Raw genomic sequence first — 17,596 nt, 5'->3', positions numbered from 1 at the left:
ATTTTTTATATATGGTGTGAGGTAAGGGCCCAAGTTTACTTTTTTGGATATGAATATCCAGTTGTCATTTATTGAAAAGACTATCCTTTCCCTATTGAATTGCCTTGACACCCCCTGTTTTTCCTCTTAACTTTCTTTCAGATTCCTAGTTGCATCTAGAATGAAAAGTTGTTACCGTTTATTCAGTTACCCATTCACCCATTTATTCATTGTTTCCACATTTATTATTTTGTGCTGAGTAATATTCTAATGATTCCCCAGATATTAGATATTTGTGAGCAAAAATTGTCTCTGCCCTCTTACAGTTTAGAATTTAGTGGCAAATGCAGCATTAATGAAATAATGGCCAATATGTAATTACATATTTGATAAGTGGAATGAATTATATAGTGTGTTTAATGGACTGAAGGAAAGTAGTGTTAATGACAGGGGGCTGGCCTAATGTGGAGGATCAGGGAAAGAAACCTTCCCTGAGGAACTGAGAATTGAGATGAGATTTGAAAGCTAAGTAGCAATAGACCAAGTAAAGAAAAGGGAAAGAATATTTCAGACAAGGGAACAGCATGTCAAGGACCTGCAGCAGGAGGAGGCCTATCTGATACTTTTAAAGACCTGAAAAATTGCTTGTGTAGCTGGAGCATAGATAGCAAAGGAATAGACACAAGGGATGAGTGGAATAGGATGAAGCTGTGGAGGTGGGTAGAGACCAGATCTATATATCTCTATCTCTATCTCTATCTCTATCTCTATCTCTATCTCTATCTCTATCTTTGAATAAGATTTTTTTTAAGTTTATTTACTTGTTTTGAGAGAGAGAGAATCCCAGTCAGGCTCTACACTGTCAGCACAGAGCCTCAGACAGGGCTTGATCCTATGAACTCATGAACCATGAGATCATGACCTGAGCCAAATTTAAGAGTCGGATGCTTAACTGACTGATCCACCCAGGCACCCCAAGAATTTTGGTTTTTATCCTAAAAGCAATAGGAAGCCATTGAAGAGTTTTAAGCTGGGTCCTCACTCGTTCCTTGTGTCTAATAAAGTCCTTTAATGCTTTTGCCCCTTTCCATCCTTACTGCCATTATGTTGGGCCAGGGCCCCATGTCCTGTTTTAGAATTACCATACTGGTCTGAATTGGTATTTGTACTTCCAATTTTCCTATTCCAATTCAGTGTACACAGATAGTCATTTCTAGGCTCAAAACAAACTGGCCCTGTGTTCAATTAGGTTTAAAGTAGTTAGAAGCACTCTTTTTTTTTTTTTTTAATTTTTTTTAACGTTTATTTATTTTGGGGACAGAGAGAGACAGAGCATGAACGGGGGGGGGGGGCGGGCAGAGAGAGAGGAAGACACAGAATCAGAAGCAGGCTCCAGGCTCTGAGCCATCAGCCCAGAGCCTGACGTGGGGCTCGAACTCAAGGACCGCGAGATCGTGACCTGAGCCGAAGTCGGACGCTTAACTGACTGAGCCACCCAGGCGCCCCGAAGCACTCTTTTTTTTTAATATTTTATTTTTAAGTAATCTCCATACTCAGCATGGGGCTCGAAGTCACAACCCTGAGACTAAGAGTTGTGTGCTCCGTTGACTGATCCAGTCAGGCACCCCTAAAAGCACTTTTAACCTGGTATATTCAGATTAAAATGGGCAATTGGAATTTCCCAAAGAATGAGCAAAAAGCAGTCAAATCAGTTTTAAAAAAATCTTACAGCAATAAGGAAGAAGTATAACTTATGCTGTGCACTTCAAAAACTAGCCATCAAGGACAGAAATTCTGTAGCTCAGCTGGGGGTGGGGCACAGCATGATTTAGTTTCTACCTTGCCTTAACAGCCAAAATCCATATTGGTAACTGACCAAACCCTGATGATTTTCACCTATGTTGTCAAAACTAGAGAGAACACATTGAGTGGGTATTTAGAGTTTTCCTCCTTTGAGTGAGAAATAGGGACATGGCTGCTGAGGGGAAAGGGGAGAAAACAGGGGAAGTTTGTTAATAGTAGGACTAATTCTCTATGAAGGAAATTTTCTTGGTCTGTGGGAGTAGTATAAGCTACTACTAAATCTGCCAGGTAGGTGGTATAAATCCTTATAAATGTTAAAAAAAATTGTTTTTAAGTATTTATTTGAGAGAGAGAGAGGGAGAGAGAGAGAGGGGCAGACAGAGAGGGAGAGAGAAAGAATCCAAAGCAGGCTCTGCACTGCCGGCATAGAGCCTGATGCAGGGCTCAAACTCATGAACCATGAGATCATGGCCTGAGCTAAAACTAACAGTCAGATGCTTAACCGACTGAGCCACCCAGGCACCCCCTTATTAATACTTATTTATTCATTTTTTAGAGGGAGAGATAGACAGTAGGGGAGGGGCAGAGAGGAGGCAGAGAATCCCAAGCAGGCTCTGCAGCTGTCCACGCAGAGCCTGACATGGGGCTTCAAACCCATGAACTGGGAGATGATGAGCTGAGCTGAAACCAAGAGTTGGATGCTTAACTGACTGAGCCACCCAGGAGCCCCTAAATCATATATAGAATAATGGACAAAAGTCTATTACAGTCTAGGAATTCCAACAAATATTGCATATTCTTTCAGCTGAAACCAACTATCCACCTCTGTCTTCCTGTTGGCTACAGAAAAGCCTGTCTTTTTCTGAGGAAAAAATGAACTGATCAGATACTGGGAGGAAGAGTCAATATGTTATATCAGAGCATCTAACATGGACAGAGCAATTCAAGCATGATGAAAATGAAAAGAAATGATATGACAACTAGACAAACACTACTGCAAAAACAACAAAAGAACCTAGCATGCAAAGACAGGTCTAGAAGAAAAACATAATTCAATGCAAGAAAGAAAATTCTCTTCAGTTTCTCTGAATTGTGGAACTGTACTGTTTTGTATAGTAGCTACAGGTCCTAAGAGACTATTTACATTTAAATCAATTAAAATAGAAAATTCAGTTCTTCAGTTACACTAGGCTTGTTTCAAGTGCCTAATAGCCATACATGGCTAGTGGATACTATGTTGATAGTGCATACATATAACATTTTTGTTATCTTATTAGAAAGCTCTTTTTGGACAGTGCTGCTATGGAGCAAGTTAATAACAATATTATTTGGTAAAATAATACTTAAAGATAAGATGATAAAACAGCAGAATGAGATGGAAAAGGATACTGCAGAACTAAGGAAACAAACTGAAGATCAGTGAAACTAATAAATTAGACAAAAGCAAGGAACAGAATAGACATCATTGAAAATTGTAGACATTAAAGACTTGAGGTAATCACAGACAAGCCAGTGGTAAGGGAAGACCATCAAAGATGACCCAACAGTGAAACAGCAAATATATTCAAAGAGAGTTCTTCTTTTTAAAATTTTTTTTAAATGTTTATTATTTTTGAGAGAGACAGAGATAGAAAGTGAGTGGGTTGGGGCAGAGAGAGAAGGAGGCACAGAATCTGAAGCAGGCTCCAGGCTCTGAGCTGTCACCACAGAGCCCCATGCAGGCTCGAACTCACAAGCTGTGAGATCGTGACCCGAGCGGAAGTCGGATGCTGAACCAACTGAGCCACCCAGGCGCCCCCAAAGAGAATTCTTCTGAAAAGAGAATTGAGTTGGCAGATTGAATGTTATACCATGTTTTAGGAAAACTTGGAACATAGAGGGTAAAGAATTCTTTAGGCAGAAAAATTATATTCAAGGGGAGAAGGCTAGCTTTTCTGTTTTCTACAGCAACATTTCATGTAATGTCTACAAGGTTCTGAGGGAAGGAAGTGTGGCCTGGAATACTTAGCAGCCCAAGATAATTGTTCTAATTAAAGGCAGCTGGTAGGTATTCTCACATGTGAAAAAACTCAAGAAATTCAAGACCTGGGAGTTCATCTGGAAAAAAACCCACTTCATAGTAAGTCTTAGCCAATTAAGAGTAAATCAGGATTAAAAAATTCAGGAACAGAGAAGTTTCACAAAAGAATTGGTGATGAGCATTGAATCCATTTAAATGCAGAACTAATCTTAAACAGCTATACAAATTATGTTTATAGAACTGGATATAAATGTTATCAACCTGGACAAAATAAAAATAATAGTATATAATATAGACATGGAGACAGGGGAGATTGGAGAAGGGATGAAAATAATGCTCTCAATCAATAGAAAATATCTAAAATTGAGACATAGTTGAAAAAATAAGAAAGCATAATGACTACTCCTGCTTCATGTTTTATACTCCCCCACCTCTTTAAAAAAAAAAAAAGAAAGAAAGTGAGGGCTAGAGAGCGGGAAAGAGAGAATCTCAAGTGGGCTCTACACCCAGCATGGAGACCCACATGGGGCTTAATCTCATGACTTGAGTCAAAATCAAAGAGCTGGATGCCTGGGGTGCCTAGGTGGCACAGTTGGTTAAATGTCTGACTCTTGATCTCAGCCCAGGTCATGATCTCACTGTCGGTGAGTTCAAGCCCTGCATTGGGCTCTGCGCTGATGCTGTGGAGGCTGCTTGGGATTCTGTCTCTCCTTCTCTCTTCCCCTCCCCCACTTGTGATCTCTCTAAATAAATATTTAAAAAATTAAAAAAGACGCTTAACTGACTGAGCCACCCAAACGCCTCTACTTTGTCCTTTTTAGGAAATAGCACCTGTAAAGAAATACATTTGACCCTTAACACAGTTTGAACTGTGTGGGTCCACTTACACATGGATTTTTTTTCAGCAAATATATTGAAATTTTTTTGGAGATTTGCGATAACTTGAAAAAACTTTCAGATGAACCACATAGCTTAGAAATATTGAAAAGATAAAGAAAAAGGTATGTCATGAATGTATAACATATATGTAGATACTAGTCTATTTTATCACTTACTACTATAAAATATACACAAATGTAGTATAAGAAGTTAAAATTTACTAAAACTTCAACACTTACAGACCATATGTGGTGCCATTCACAGTCGAGAGAAATGTAAACAAACATAAAGATGTGGTATTAAATAGTAACTGCGGAAAATTAACTGCTGTACTACTGTACTACTCTAATAATGATTTCCTAGCTATCCTATTGCTATTGTGAGTTTAATTATAGCAAGTATCTAGTTAAAATGCTAATCATCTCCATGTGAACATTTTATCTTTCTAATTGTGTATCATAGTAAAAAGTGATCTCTTGGAGTTCTTGCATATTTTTCACTGTGTTTAGTGCAATACTGTACACCTTGAAAAACAGCATAGGACTCCTACAAAGCACCACTAGTGATTCTGGAAAGTGCTCCCAAGAATCGGGGAATATTCAGGAGAGTACAGGAAAAAGTTGAATTGCTTGATAAATACTGTAGATGGAGGTCTGCAGCTGCAGTTGCCCAGCATTTCAAGATAAATGAATCTAGTATAAGGACTGTTGTAAAAAAAAAAAAAAAAAAAAAAAAAGAAAAAGAAAAAAATTGTAAAGCTGTTACTGCAGCTATTCCAGCAAGTGTGAAAACCTTGTACTTTTTGCAAAATACCTTTTTATCTGAAGATGCAGCTTTTATGTGGGTGTAGGATTGCTCTAAGAAATGCATACCTGTAGACTGATATGACTCGAGGAAAATTGAAGTCATCATATGGCAAAGTAAATGGAAGGTGAAAGATAGAAATCTGGAGAATTTAATGCCAGCAAAGGATGGTTTGATAATTTTAGAAAGAAGTTTGGCTTTAAAAATGTTAGAATAACAGGAGAAGTAGCTTCCGCTGATCCGAGACTGAAGACAAGTTCCCAGAGACCATTAAGAAAAATACTGAGAAAGAATATCTGCCTGAACTGGTTTCTAATGCAGAGGAAAGTGCATTCTGGAAAAAAAAAAAAAGCCACAAAGGACATTTATTAGTAAGAAAGAGAAATGAGCACCAGATTTAAGGCACAAAGGAATAGGCTAACTCTACTGTGCAAATACATTGTGATCAGGACTGCTGTTCTCTATAAAGCTGCTAATCCCCACCCTCAAGGGGAAAAGATAGATACCAGCAGCCAGTTTTTTTGGCTGTACAACAGGAGGTCCTGGAAACAAGAGCCCATTTCTGGATCACCGATGCTTTGTCCCTGAGGTCAGGAAGTACCTTGCCAGTAAGGTACTGCCTTTTAAAGTTCTTTCGATGTTGGACAATGTCCCTGGCTACCCAGAACCCAAGGCATCAAAATGTTGCCCCCAAACATTGTCTCTAATTCAGCCTCTAGATCAGGGGGTCATTAAGGACTTTGAAGGCTCATTACACATGGTACTCTATAGAAAAGATTGTCCACACCACCAAGAGAACCCCAGCAGAAAAAACATCTGAAAATCAAGAATGATAACACCATTGAAGATGCCACTATTGTGACGGAAAAAGCCATGAAAACAGTCAAGCCTGAGAGAATAAATTTCTGCTGGAGAAAACTGTGTCCAGATGTTGTACATGACTTCACAGGATTTATGACAGACAGTCAAGGAAATGATGACAGAGATTGTGGTTATGGCAAAGATGGTTAGTGTGAAAGGTTTCAGGATGTGGATCTTGGAGGAATTCAACAGCTAATAGATGCCCCATGGGAGGAATTAATAGAAGAGTGCTTGATGGAGAGGAATGCTTCTGAACCAGTGCCAGATGATTGAAGCAGTGCTAGAAAATAAATTGACATTAGACAATCTGGAAGAAGCATTCTAATTGTTCAAGACTGCTTTTGACTTCTTTTATGATGTGGACCCTTCTATGGTACGGGCACTGTAACTAAAGCAAATGTTGGAAGAAATATTGGTACAATATAGAAACCTTTTTAGAGAAATGAAAAAACAAGCCAGACAGAAGTTATGATATATTCCATAAAGTTACACTCAGTGTGTTGCCTCTCCTGCCTCCCCTTCTACCTCTACTACCTCGTCCACCTCTTCTGTTGCTATCACCCCTGAGCCCCTCCTCTTCCTCCTTAGTGTATTTAACGTGAAGATGATGAGATGAAGACCTTTATGATGGTCCACTTCCACTTAGTAAATAATTATCCTACTGTACAATTAATAAACTTACCTGTTGTATACATACATGTCTCTTTGTGTGAAAATCTTTGAACTGTACAGCAAGAAATATATGAGCATTTTTGTGTCATTATCATCATCATTACCTAAGTAGTCATTGTGTAGAACATCATGTGCAAGACTTGTATGGAAGTTGATAGCCTATCCTTACATAGGCATAAGGTGAGTACTATTTAATATAAAATTAATAATTTGTTAGCTTCTTTATAATTTTGCTTTCAAAGAGTTACATTACCTTACAGTATACCTTTTTCTCTTGTAATTGGAGCAACTGCATATCAGCTTATTAAAACAGGTAAGTGATATTTTTAAAAAAATTTAACTATTTCCAATATTGCATTGTGAATATAACTGTAATACTGGATCTCATAAAAATTTTATAGGGATTAATCCATTAGTGTATAGGCTAGGCTACTGTGAAGCAACTGTATTGATTACACTAGGCTACCAGAAAGCAACCATATTGCCACTTCATTATCAATGCATGAATTGTTGTACCTGTACGTAAATATGAATTTCATTTTCATATTATGTTTTTATTTTTGATGTCATGTTAGTAATATGTATATAATATCTATAGTGTTTTGTATCATATAAGATAATATTGACAGGTACTGACAGATGATTTATTTTATAAACATGACATAAACTTGTGGGATTGAAAAAAAGTGTACTATGAATGTATTTTCTTTTCCTTATGATTTTATTAACATTTCTTTTCTCTAGCTTACTGTATTGTAAAAGTACAGCATATAATATGCATAACCTATAAAATATGTTCACTGTGTTATTATTGAGGATCTTGGTCAACAGTAGGCTATTAGTAGTTAAGTTTTTGGGTAGTCACATGTTATACATGGGATTTTCAACTGCATGGTGGGTTGGTGCTCTTAACCCCTTGTTCAAGGATCAGCTGTGCTTGAAGTTCAAAAACTACTTCAGCCTGATTTTCTTTTATTACTTTGAAGTATAGTTTAATTTAATACTATGAAAAATGGCATATATAGCATGGTCTTATTTTTTTCTAAATTTCTTCTCTGTCATTCTATTTGTCTAAGTACATACAGAGATATCTGTAATGATAGCTTAGTATTTTAATGATCATTTTAGTTAATTTTGGATTTGCAGTAATTTTCTTTTAAATTTTTTTAATGTTTTTTATTTATTTTTGAGACAGAGAGAGACAGAGCATGAACAGGGGAGGGGCAGAGAGAGAGGGAGACACAGAATCCGAAGCAGGCTCCAGGCTCTGAGCTGTCAGCCCAGAGCCCGATGCGGGGCTCGAACTCACGAACCGTGAGATCATGACCTGAGCCGAAGTCGGACGCTTAACCGACTGAGCCACCCAGGTGCCCCGGATTTGCAGTAATTTTTAATAGTTATTGTCTTTCTATATTTCTGTATTGTTATTTATAACAATGGAGAGTTTTGTTCTAAAAATAAACACTATAAACAAATATGTGAGGATATTAACAGTGGTTAACTCTAGATAGGAGGAGGAGTGTATGTGATTATAATTTTTTCCCTCCCTTTCCTTTTAAAAAATTCTTTAAGTTTAAAATAAAAAAAGAAGAAAACAAAAATGCCTGAATATTTCAGAGCAGATTAAGCCAAATTTGGAGAGGATAGTTGCTCTGGTTCGTACTATGACATATGGCATAGTAACATAATTTATCCAGATCTGAGAAGTGATGATTTAGTAGTTGGTAATCCACCTGTGAAAAGGATAATCCCTAGAAGTAGTAATAATATTACTTTTTTTTTTTTTTGAGAGAGAGAGAGAGAGAGAGAGAGAGAGAGAGAGCAAGCAGGGAGAGGGGCAGAGGGAGAGAGAGAGACAGAGACAGAGAGAGAATCTTAAGCAGGCTCCACACTTAGCACAGGGTTCCACGTGGCGCTCGATCCCATGACCCTGGGATCATGACCTGAGCCGAAATCAAGAGTCAGATGTTCAACTGATGGAGCTACCCAGGAGCCCCAGTAGTAATAATATTAATGTGGAATTGAAATACATGCATTTTCATGGTGTATTTAGGGGATAATGTATTTTTAAAATTATCACTTTGTGCCAGGACCAAATAACCTTGTGAAAATTGTGCTGAGAATGATATATAGAAGCGTACTGAGGAGACAAAGTAGTAATGGTAGTTATACTGTTTTTAGTAGAAGGGAATTATGCTGAATGTGAAATAAAGAGTAGATTTCTCATTTCTTGAGATTTCATGAACTAAAGTCATAATAAACTATAATTCTTTTCCCTTCTGCATTATGAAAAAGTAGTTTGCAAAAGCTGGAAACGGTTAAAATAAATGTGACAATATCGTTGGATTAAAAATTAGAAAAAAGTAATTTAGTGATAATATGACATTGTTAGTTCTGACTTCCTGAATGGGAGGGTGGGTATAATTATAGACTAAGAAAAGACTGAATGTAATACAAACATAAATAGTTTAATGACAGAAAGTGTTGCTACTTTTCACTAGTTTTTGTCTATCTCCCTGCCCTCAACTCTCTTCCAGACTCACCAATCTGAAGAAGATGGAATTTATGTTTTTCAACCCCACAGTCAGCCAGTTAGCTGTCTTTACTTCTCACCTGCCAATCCGGCTCACATACTCTCACTGAGCTATGATGGCACATTACGCTGTGGGGATTTTTCAAGGGCTATTTTTGAAGAGGTAAATGTTAATGTGTTTACATGTTGGCTTGAGATAATATTCCGGATTCTTTATGAAATGACACATGAATGATTATTATAACAATCAGAATGGGTGAAGTGGTACAGAGTAGGAATTTTAGAACTGCACTGCTTAAGTTTGAATCCCAGACCATCTGTTACTACTTGTATGACCTTGGAAGTTTTTTTAACTTCTTTGTGCCTCAATTTCCTTAGTTGTGAAATGGGATAGTAATAGTACCTACCTAATAGGATTGTCATGAGGGTTAAATGATTTAATTTAGATAAAGTGGTTAGATGATCCAGCCAGGCACGTAAGTATTTGCTCTTAATTATTTTTTAATCTTTGCAAAAATATTTTATTTTGTATTATTTTTTGATTAAAGTATAGTTGACACACAATATTACATTAGTTTTAGGTGTATAACAGTGATTCAACAACTGTATACATTATGCTATGCTCACCACAAGTATAGATACCATCTGTCAGCCTGCACAGCTATTACAGTACCATTGACTATATTCTCTATGCTGTACATTTTATCTGTTTTTATTCCCATATTCATTACATTACTAGAAGCCTGTATCTGCCATTCCTCTTCATTTATTTTGCCTTTCTCTCATACCCACCCCACCCCTCTGACAACCACCAGTTTGTTCTCTGGGTCTGTTTCTGGGTTTTTGTTGTTGTTGTTCATTTGTTTTTTAGATGCTGTATAACTTAAATCATACACTTTCTTTGTCTGACTTATTTCACTTAGCATAATATCCTCTAGGTCCATCTATCTTGTCACAAATGGCAAGATCTCATTCTTTTTTTATGGCTAAGTAATATTCCATTTGTGTGTGTGTGTGTGTGTGTGTGTGTGTGTGTGTGTGTGTGTATGGATATACACACACTCACCACATCTTTGTTCATTTATCAATGGACATTTAGGTTGCTTACATATCTTAACTTTTATAAATAATGCTGCAATGAACATAAGGGTATGTAAATCTTTTCAAATTAGTGGTAATTTTTTTTAATGTTTATTTATTTATTTAGAGACAGAGCATCCTGTGTGTGAGCTGGGGAAGGGCAGAGAGAGAAGGAGAGAGAATCCCAAGCAGGCTCTGTGCTGGCAGTGCAGAGCCTGCTGCAGGGCTTGATTTCATGAACCATAAGATCATGACCTGAGCTGAAATCAAGAGTCTGACTTAACCAGCTGAGCCACTCAGGCACTCCATTGAATTAGTGTTTTCATTTTCTTTGGGTAAATACTAGTAGGATTACTGGATCATAGGGTTTTTCTATTTGTAGTTTTTTGAGGAAACTGCATACTGTTTACTACAATGGCTGTATAATTTATTCTGACCAACAGTGCACAAGGGTTCCTTTTTCTCCACATCCTTGCCAATACTTGTTATTTCTTGTATTTTTGATAGTAGTCATTCTAACAGGTATAAGGTGATATCTCATTGTGCTTTTGATTTGCATTTCCCTGATAATTAGTGATGTTGAGCATCTTTTCATGGGTCTGTTGGCTATCTCCATGTCATTAGAAAAGTATCTGTTCATGTCCTCTGCCCATTTTTAATTGGATTACTTGGGGAAGTTTTGGGGTTGTTATATAATTTGGATACTAACACTTTATCAGGTATACTGTTTGCAAATATCTTTTCCAATCGTTAGGTTGCCTTTTCATTTTTTTGATGATTTCCTTTGCTGTACAAAAGCTTTTTATTTTGATGTAGTCCTAATATTTTTTATTTTGTTTCCCTCACTGTAAGAGACATATGTAGAAAAATGTTTCTGAGTCTGATGTCAAAGAGATTACTTCCTTGTGTTTTCTTTTAGTTGTATGGTTTCAAATCTCCCATTTAAGTCTTTAATCCATTTTGAGTTTATTACTTTTTAATTAATTAATTTTTAAAGTAAGCTCTACAGCCAATATGGGGCTTGAACTCATAACCCCAAGATCAGGCATAGTATGCTCTACCAATTGAGCCAGCCAGGCACCCCGCTTAGGGTTTATTTTTGTGTATGGTGTCAGAAAGTGGTCCAGTTTCTTATTTTTCATGTAGCTGTCCAGCACCATTTATTGAAGAGACTGTCTTCCCCCATTGTGTGTTTTTGCCTCCTTTGTCATAGACTAATTGATCATGTAAGCATGGGTTTGTTTCTGGGCTCTATTCTGCTCCATGGATCTATTTTTGTCTCAGTCCCGTACTGTTTTGATTATTAGAGCTTTGTAATATGTTTTGAAATCTGGGATTGTGATACCCCCATATCTGTTCTTTCTCAGGATTGCTTTGCCTATTTAGGTTCTTTTATGGTTCCTTACAAATTTTAGGATTATTTGTTCTAGTTGTGTGAAAAATGCTGTTGGTATGTTGATAGGGATTGCATTGAATCTGTAAATTGTTTTGGTTAGTATGTACATTTTAACACTATTGGTTCTTTCAGTCCGTGAGTATGGTGTATCTTTCCATTTGTTTGTGTCATCTTCAATATCTTTGATCATTGTTTTATAATTTTCAGAGTACAGGTCTTTTACCTCCTTGATTAAATTTATTCCCAAGTATTCTTTTTGGTGTAACTATAAATGGATTTGTTTTCTTTTTAAACATTTTTTTTCAGTTTTATTTATTTGAGAGAGAGAGAGAGAGAGAGAGACATTGGGGGTGGGGGCAGAGAGACAAGGAGAGAGAGAGAATCCCACGCAGGCTCCACACTGTCAGTGCAGAGCCCGACACAGGGCTCGAACTTATGAACTGTGAGATCATGCCTTGAGCCAAAATCAAGGGTTGGACACTTAACTGACTAAGCCACCCAGGTGCATCAAATAGAATTATTTTCTTAATTTCTCCTTCTGCTACTTTGTTATTATTGTTGTAATATAATGCAACAGATTTCTGTATATTAATTTTGCATCCTGTAACTTTCCTGAGTTCATTTAGTACTTCTAGTAGTTTTTGGTGGAGTATTTAGGGTTTTCTATGTATAGTATCATGCCATGTGCAAACAGTGACAGTTTTATGGTTTCCTTACCAATTTGGATGCCTTTTATTTCTTTTTGTCTGCTTGTTGTGGCTAGGACTTCCAAGTACTATGTTGAATAAAACTGATGAGAGTGGACATCTTTGTCTTGTTTCTAATCTTAGAGAAAAAACTCAATTTTTCACCATTGAGGGTGATATTAGGTGTGTGTTTGCTATATATAGGCTTTATTGTGGTGAGGTATGTTCCCTCTAAACCCACTTAGTTGAGAATTTTTATCATGAATGGATGTTAAATTTTATAAAATGCTTTTTCTGCATCTATTGAGATGATATGATTTTTTATCCTTTATTTTATTACTGTGTATCATGTTGATTGGTTTGCAGACAGTGAACCATCCTTGCATCCCCAGAATAAATCCCATTTGATTGTGGTAAATAATCCTTTTAATGTACTGTTTAATATGGTATACTACTGTTGTGTTGAGGGCTCTTTGTATCTGTGTTCATCAGGAATACTGGCCTACTGTTTTCTTTCTGTAGTGCTTTGGTTTTGCTGGCCTTGTAGAATGTATTTGGAAGCTTTCCTTCCTCTTCTGTTTTAGCACAGTTTGAGGAGATTAGGTATTAACTTTTCTTTAAATGTTTGGTGGAATTCAGGGGTGCCTGGTGGCTCAGTCAGTTAAATATCTGTCTCTTGATTTTGGCTCAAGTCATGACCTCATGGTTGGTGAGATTGAGCCCTGCGTCAGGCTTTGCACTGATAGCACATAGCCTGCTTGGGGTTCTCTCTCTCTGCCCTTCCCCAACTTGTGCATGTGCATGCATGCTCTCTCTCAAAAGAAATAAATAAACATTAAAAAAAATAAAGGGTAGAATTCATCTGTAAATCCATCTGGTCCTGAACTTTTGTTTGTTGAGTTTTTTGATTACTAATTCAATTTTGTTACTAGTAATTGGTTTGTTCAGATTTTCTGTTTCTTCCTGATTCAGTTTAGGAAAATTATGTTTCTAGGAATTTAGTCATTTCTTCTAAGTCGTCTGATATTTTGGCATACAGTTTTTTGTAGTCTCTTACAATTATTTGTATTTCTGTGGTGTCTGTTGTTACTTTTTTTTTATTTCTGGTTTTATTTATTTGAGTCCTCCCTTTTTCTCTTGATGAGTCAGGCTAAAGGTTTATCAGATTTATATATCTTTTCAAAGAACCATCTCTTGGCTTTATTGATCTTTTCTGTTTTTTTTTTTTGTTTTTTTTTTTGTTGTTTTTTTTTTTAAGCGTGTATTCATTTATTTCCCTTCTGGTCTTTTTTATCTTCTTCCTTTTACTAGCTTTAGGCTTTGGCTTTGTGTGTCGTCTTTTTCTAGTTCCTTTAGGAATAAGGTTAGGTTGTTTATTCAAGGTTTTTCTTGTTTAAGGTAGGCCTGTAGTGCTATAAATTTCCCCCCTAGAACAGCTTTTGCTGTATCCCAGAGATAATGCATTATTGTTTTTTCATTTTCATTTGTTTCCATGTGTGTTTTACTTCCTCTTTGATTTCTTCATTGATCCATTGATTGCTTAGTAGCATGTTATTTAGCTTTTATGTGTTTGTGTTCTTTCTAGTTTTTTTTTCTGATAATTAATAGTTTCATAATGTCAGAAAAAATGCTTGATATTTCAGTTTTCTTACATTTATCGAGTCTTGTGTCTCAACATGATTTATCCTGGAGAATATTGCATGTGTACTTGAAAAAAATCTGTATTCTGTTGGTTTTAGAGAAAGTGTTTTGTGTACATCTGTGAAGTCAGTCTGGTCTATTGTACAGTTCCAAGACACAGTTTCTTTATTGATTTTCTACCTGGATGATTTATCCATTGGTGTAAAGTGGGGGTGTTAAAAAGTCTCCTACTATTACTATATTGCTGAGCATTCTCCTTTTATGTGTGTTGACATTTGCTTTGTGTTTAGGTGCTCCAGTGTTGGGTACATAGATATTTATGATTGTTACATTCTTTTGTTGGATTGATCCCTTTGTCATTATGCCCTTCTTTGTCTCTTGTAACAATATTTTGTTTTTGTTTTTGAGAGAGAGCATGTGAGTGGGGGAGAGAGGCAGAGGGAGAGGGAAAGAGAGAATCCTAAGCAGACTCCATACTCAGTGTGGATCTCAACCTGAGCCAAAATCTAGAGTTGGATGCTCAACTGACTGAGCCACCCAGGCACCCCACAGTCTTTGTTTTAAAGTCTATTTTGTCTGCTGGAAGTATTGCTGCACTGGTTCTTTTTCCCCTTTTCCATTTGCATGGAATGTCTTTTGCCATTCCTTCACTTTTAGTCTGTATGTGTCCTTACGTCTGAAATGAATCTCTTGTAGGCAGCATATAGATGGGTCTTGTTTTCTTTCTTTTTTTTTTTTTTTTTTTTTTTTTATCCATTCAGTTACCCTGTGTCTTTTGATTGGAGCATTTAGAACATTTACGTTTAAAGTAATTATTGTAGGGAGGCCAGTCTAACACCTGCAAGGTCAAATTAAGTTGAAGTCTATTTAAGAATAGTTGAAAGATTGGGGCCTCTGGGGGCTCAGTTGGTTAAGGATCCAACTTCAGCTCAAGTCATGTTCTCATGGTTTGTGAGCTCAAGCCCCACATTGGGCTCTCTGCTGTCAGCATGGAGCCTGCTTTGGATCCTCTGTCACCGTCTTTCTCTGCCCCTCCCCTGCTCACACTCTCTCTATTTTCTCTCGAAAATAAATAAACATTAAAAAACAAAAAAGAATAGTTTGAAGATCTTGGGCTCATACTCAGGACCACTATTCTCCCAGGGACACTCTACCTAGATGACCTAGAAACCTTGGAGGTTTGTAATCATTTTGATTTCTGACACAATGCACCAGAATCTTCCAAAGGCTGAGGAATCTGTTAATGTAATCCCAGTGATTACATTTTAGTTTACTACTTAAATATCTACTACTTAATGCTTACAATAATCATACTATTTGAAGTGAGCTTTCAAATTTGCTTAACTGTATCAAATTTCCTTAATAATTCTTACAAATTAAACTTTTTTAATAGTATGGATTTTAATCTCTGTGAAGCTTAGGATGATTTAGATGTAGGATTTTATTCTTTATCTTAAGTGTGACTTTTAAAGTTTCTAGAAGTCCTCAGTGTAAGAGCAATTTATATGTAATAGACAACGAAGAGAACAAGGCCATCACTGAAGTTGCTTTGTAAACACTAATTGATGGTATAATTTTATGCCTTAATCTTTTACATAAGAGATAATTTTTGTCAAAAGTCTTCTTTAAATTGTTTAATGATAACACTTTAGTTATTAAGGTACAACCATGTAATTATCTATGCAAGTCATGTTCTGTTTTATATTTGTCTTTATTCTTATAAGAAAGTTGGAATTTGAAATTTAAAGGTATGTGTATATCATATCAGTCAATAATAACTACTTAATTTTTTAAACAGCTTTACTGACATATAATTTACGTATCATACAATTCACTCATTTAAAGTTAAAATCCAATGGTTTTTAGTATATTTACAGAGTTGTGAAACCATTATCAGAGTCTAATTTAAAAATATTTCATCACCCCAGAAAGAAACCCCTTGCCCATTAGCAGGTAGTCCCAATTTTCTCTCCCCCACCAGCCCTAGACAACCACCAATCTACTTTCTATCTCTCTAGATTTGCCTATTCTAGATATTTCATATAAATGGAATCATACAATTTGTAGTCTTTTGTGACTTTATTCTTTTACATAACAATGTTTTCAAGGTTCATCCATGTTGTGGAATGTCATTTCTTCATTCCTTTTTGTGGCTGAATAATATTTCACTGTATGGATATACCACATTTTCATCATTTGTGTTGTTTCCATTTTTTACTATTGAAAATAATGTTATTATGAACATTCATGTACAGCTTTTGTGTGAACATAAGCTTTCATTTCTCTTTTTTTTTTTTTTAATTTTTTTTAATTTTTTTTTTTCAACGTTTATTTATTTTTGGGACAGAGAGAGACAGGGCATGAACGGGGGAGGGGCAGAGAGAGGGAGACACAGAATCGGAAACAGGCTCCAGGCTCTGAGCCATCAGCCCAGAGCCTGACGCGGGGCTCGAACTCACGGACCGCGAGATCGTGACCTGGCTGAAGTCGGACGCTTAACCGACTGCGCCACCCAGGCGCCCCTCATTTCTCTTGAGTATATACCTAGGAGTGGACTTGCTGGGGCATATGGTAACTCCGTGTTTAACATTTTGAGAAACTATCAAACTGTTTTCCATACTGGCTCTACCATTTTACACACTTATCAACAATATATGAGTGTTTCAGTTTTTCCACATCTTTGCCAACACTTATTGTTGGTTACTATAGCCATCCTAGTGAGTATGAAGTCCTGTGTCATTATGGTTTTGATCCTCATTTCCCTAATGATTGATACTCAGTGTCTTTTCATTTGCTTATTGGCCATTTGTAGTTCTTTACAGAAATGTTGATTTCTTTAAATATTGGATTCTTTGCCTAATTTTTAATTGGGTTATCTATCTATCTATCTATCTATCTATACACACACAATACACACATATGATTTCTCCATATATACATATATATATATATCCCTCTCTCTATATATATAAGGTTATTTATATATATGTTTATATATATATATGTTTATTTATTTGAGAGAGACAGAGCATGAGCAGGGGAGGGAGGGAGGGAGGGAGGGAGGGAGAGAGAGAGAGAGAGAGAGAGAATCTCAAGCAGGCTCTGCATGGTCAGAGCCCAGTATTTGTAGGGCTTGAACCCATGAAACCGTGAGATCATGACCTGAGCTGAAATCAAGAGTTGGACTCCTAACTGACTGAGCCACCCAGGTACCCCTATATATGTATATATATATTTTTAAG

At 36.5% G+C, this 17,596-nt stretch overlaps 1 protein-coding gene across 7 annotated transcripts in view; it reads left to right on the top strand.

The window, feature by feature from the left end:
- The window catches only part of WDR76 (WD repeat domain 76), a 64,528-nt gene that overhangs the window by 34,162 nt on the left and 12,770 nt on the right, over positions 1 to 17,596 (top strand). For 6 of the 7 annotated variants that reach the window (XM_019832542.2, XM_045059415.1, XM_045059414.1 and 3 more), the window contains 2 exons: positions 7,305 to 7,331; positions 9,556 to 9,714. In XM_019832542.2, the coding sequence (XP_019688101.2) occupies positions 7,305 to 7,331; positions 9,556 to 9,714 (186 nt within the window). The remainder of the gene's footprint in view (positions 1 to 7,304; positions 7,332 to 9,555; positions 9,715 to 17,596) is intronic. The other variant, XM_019832541.3, reaches the window with a different exon arrangement.

This window comes from Felis catus, chromosome B3 (assembly GCF_018350175.1).
Source record: "Felis catus isolate Fca126 chromosome B3, F.catus_Fca126_mat1.0, whole genome shotgun sequence".
Lineage (NCBI taxonomy): Eukaryota > Metazoa > Chordata > Mammalia > Carnivora > Felidae > Felis > Felis catus.
This window is presented reverse-complemented; position numbering and strand designations above follow the sequence as displayed.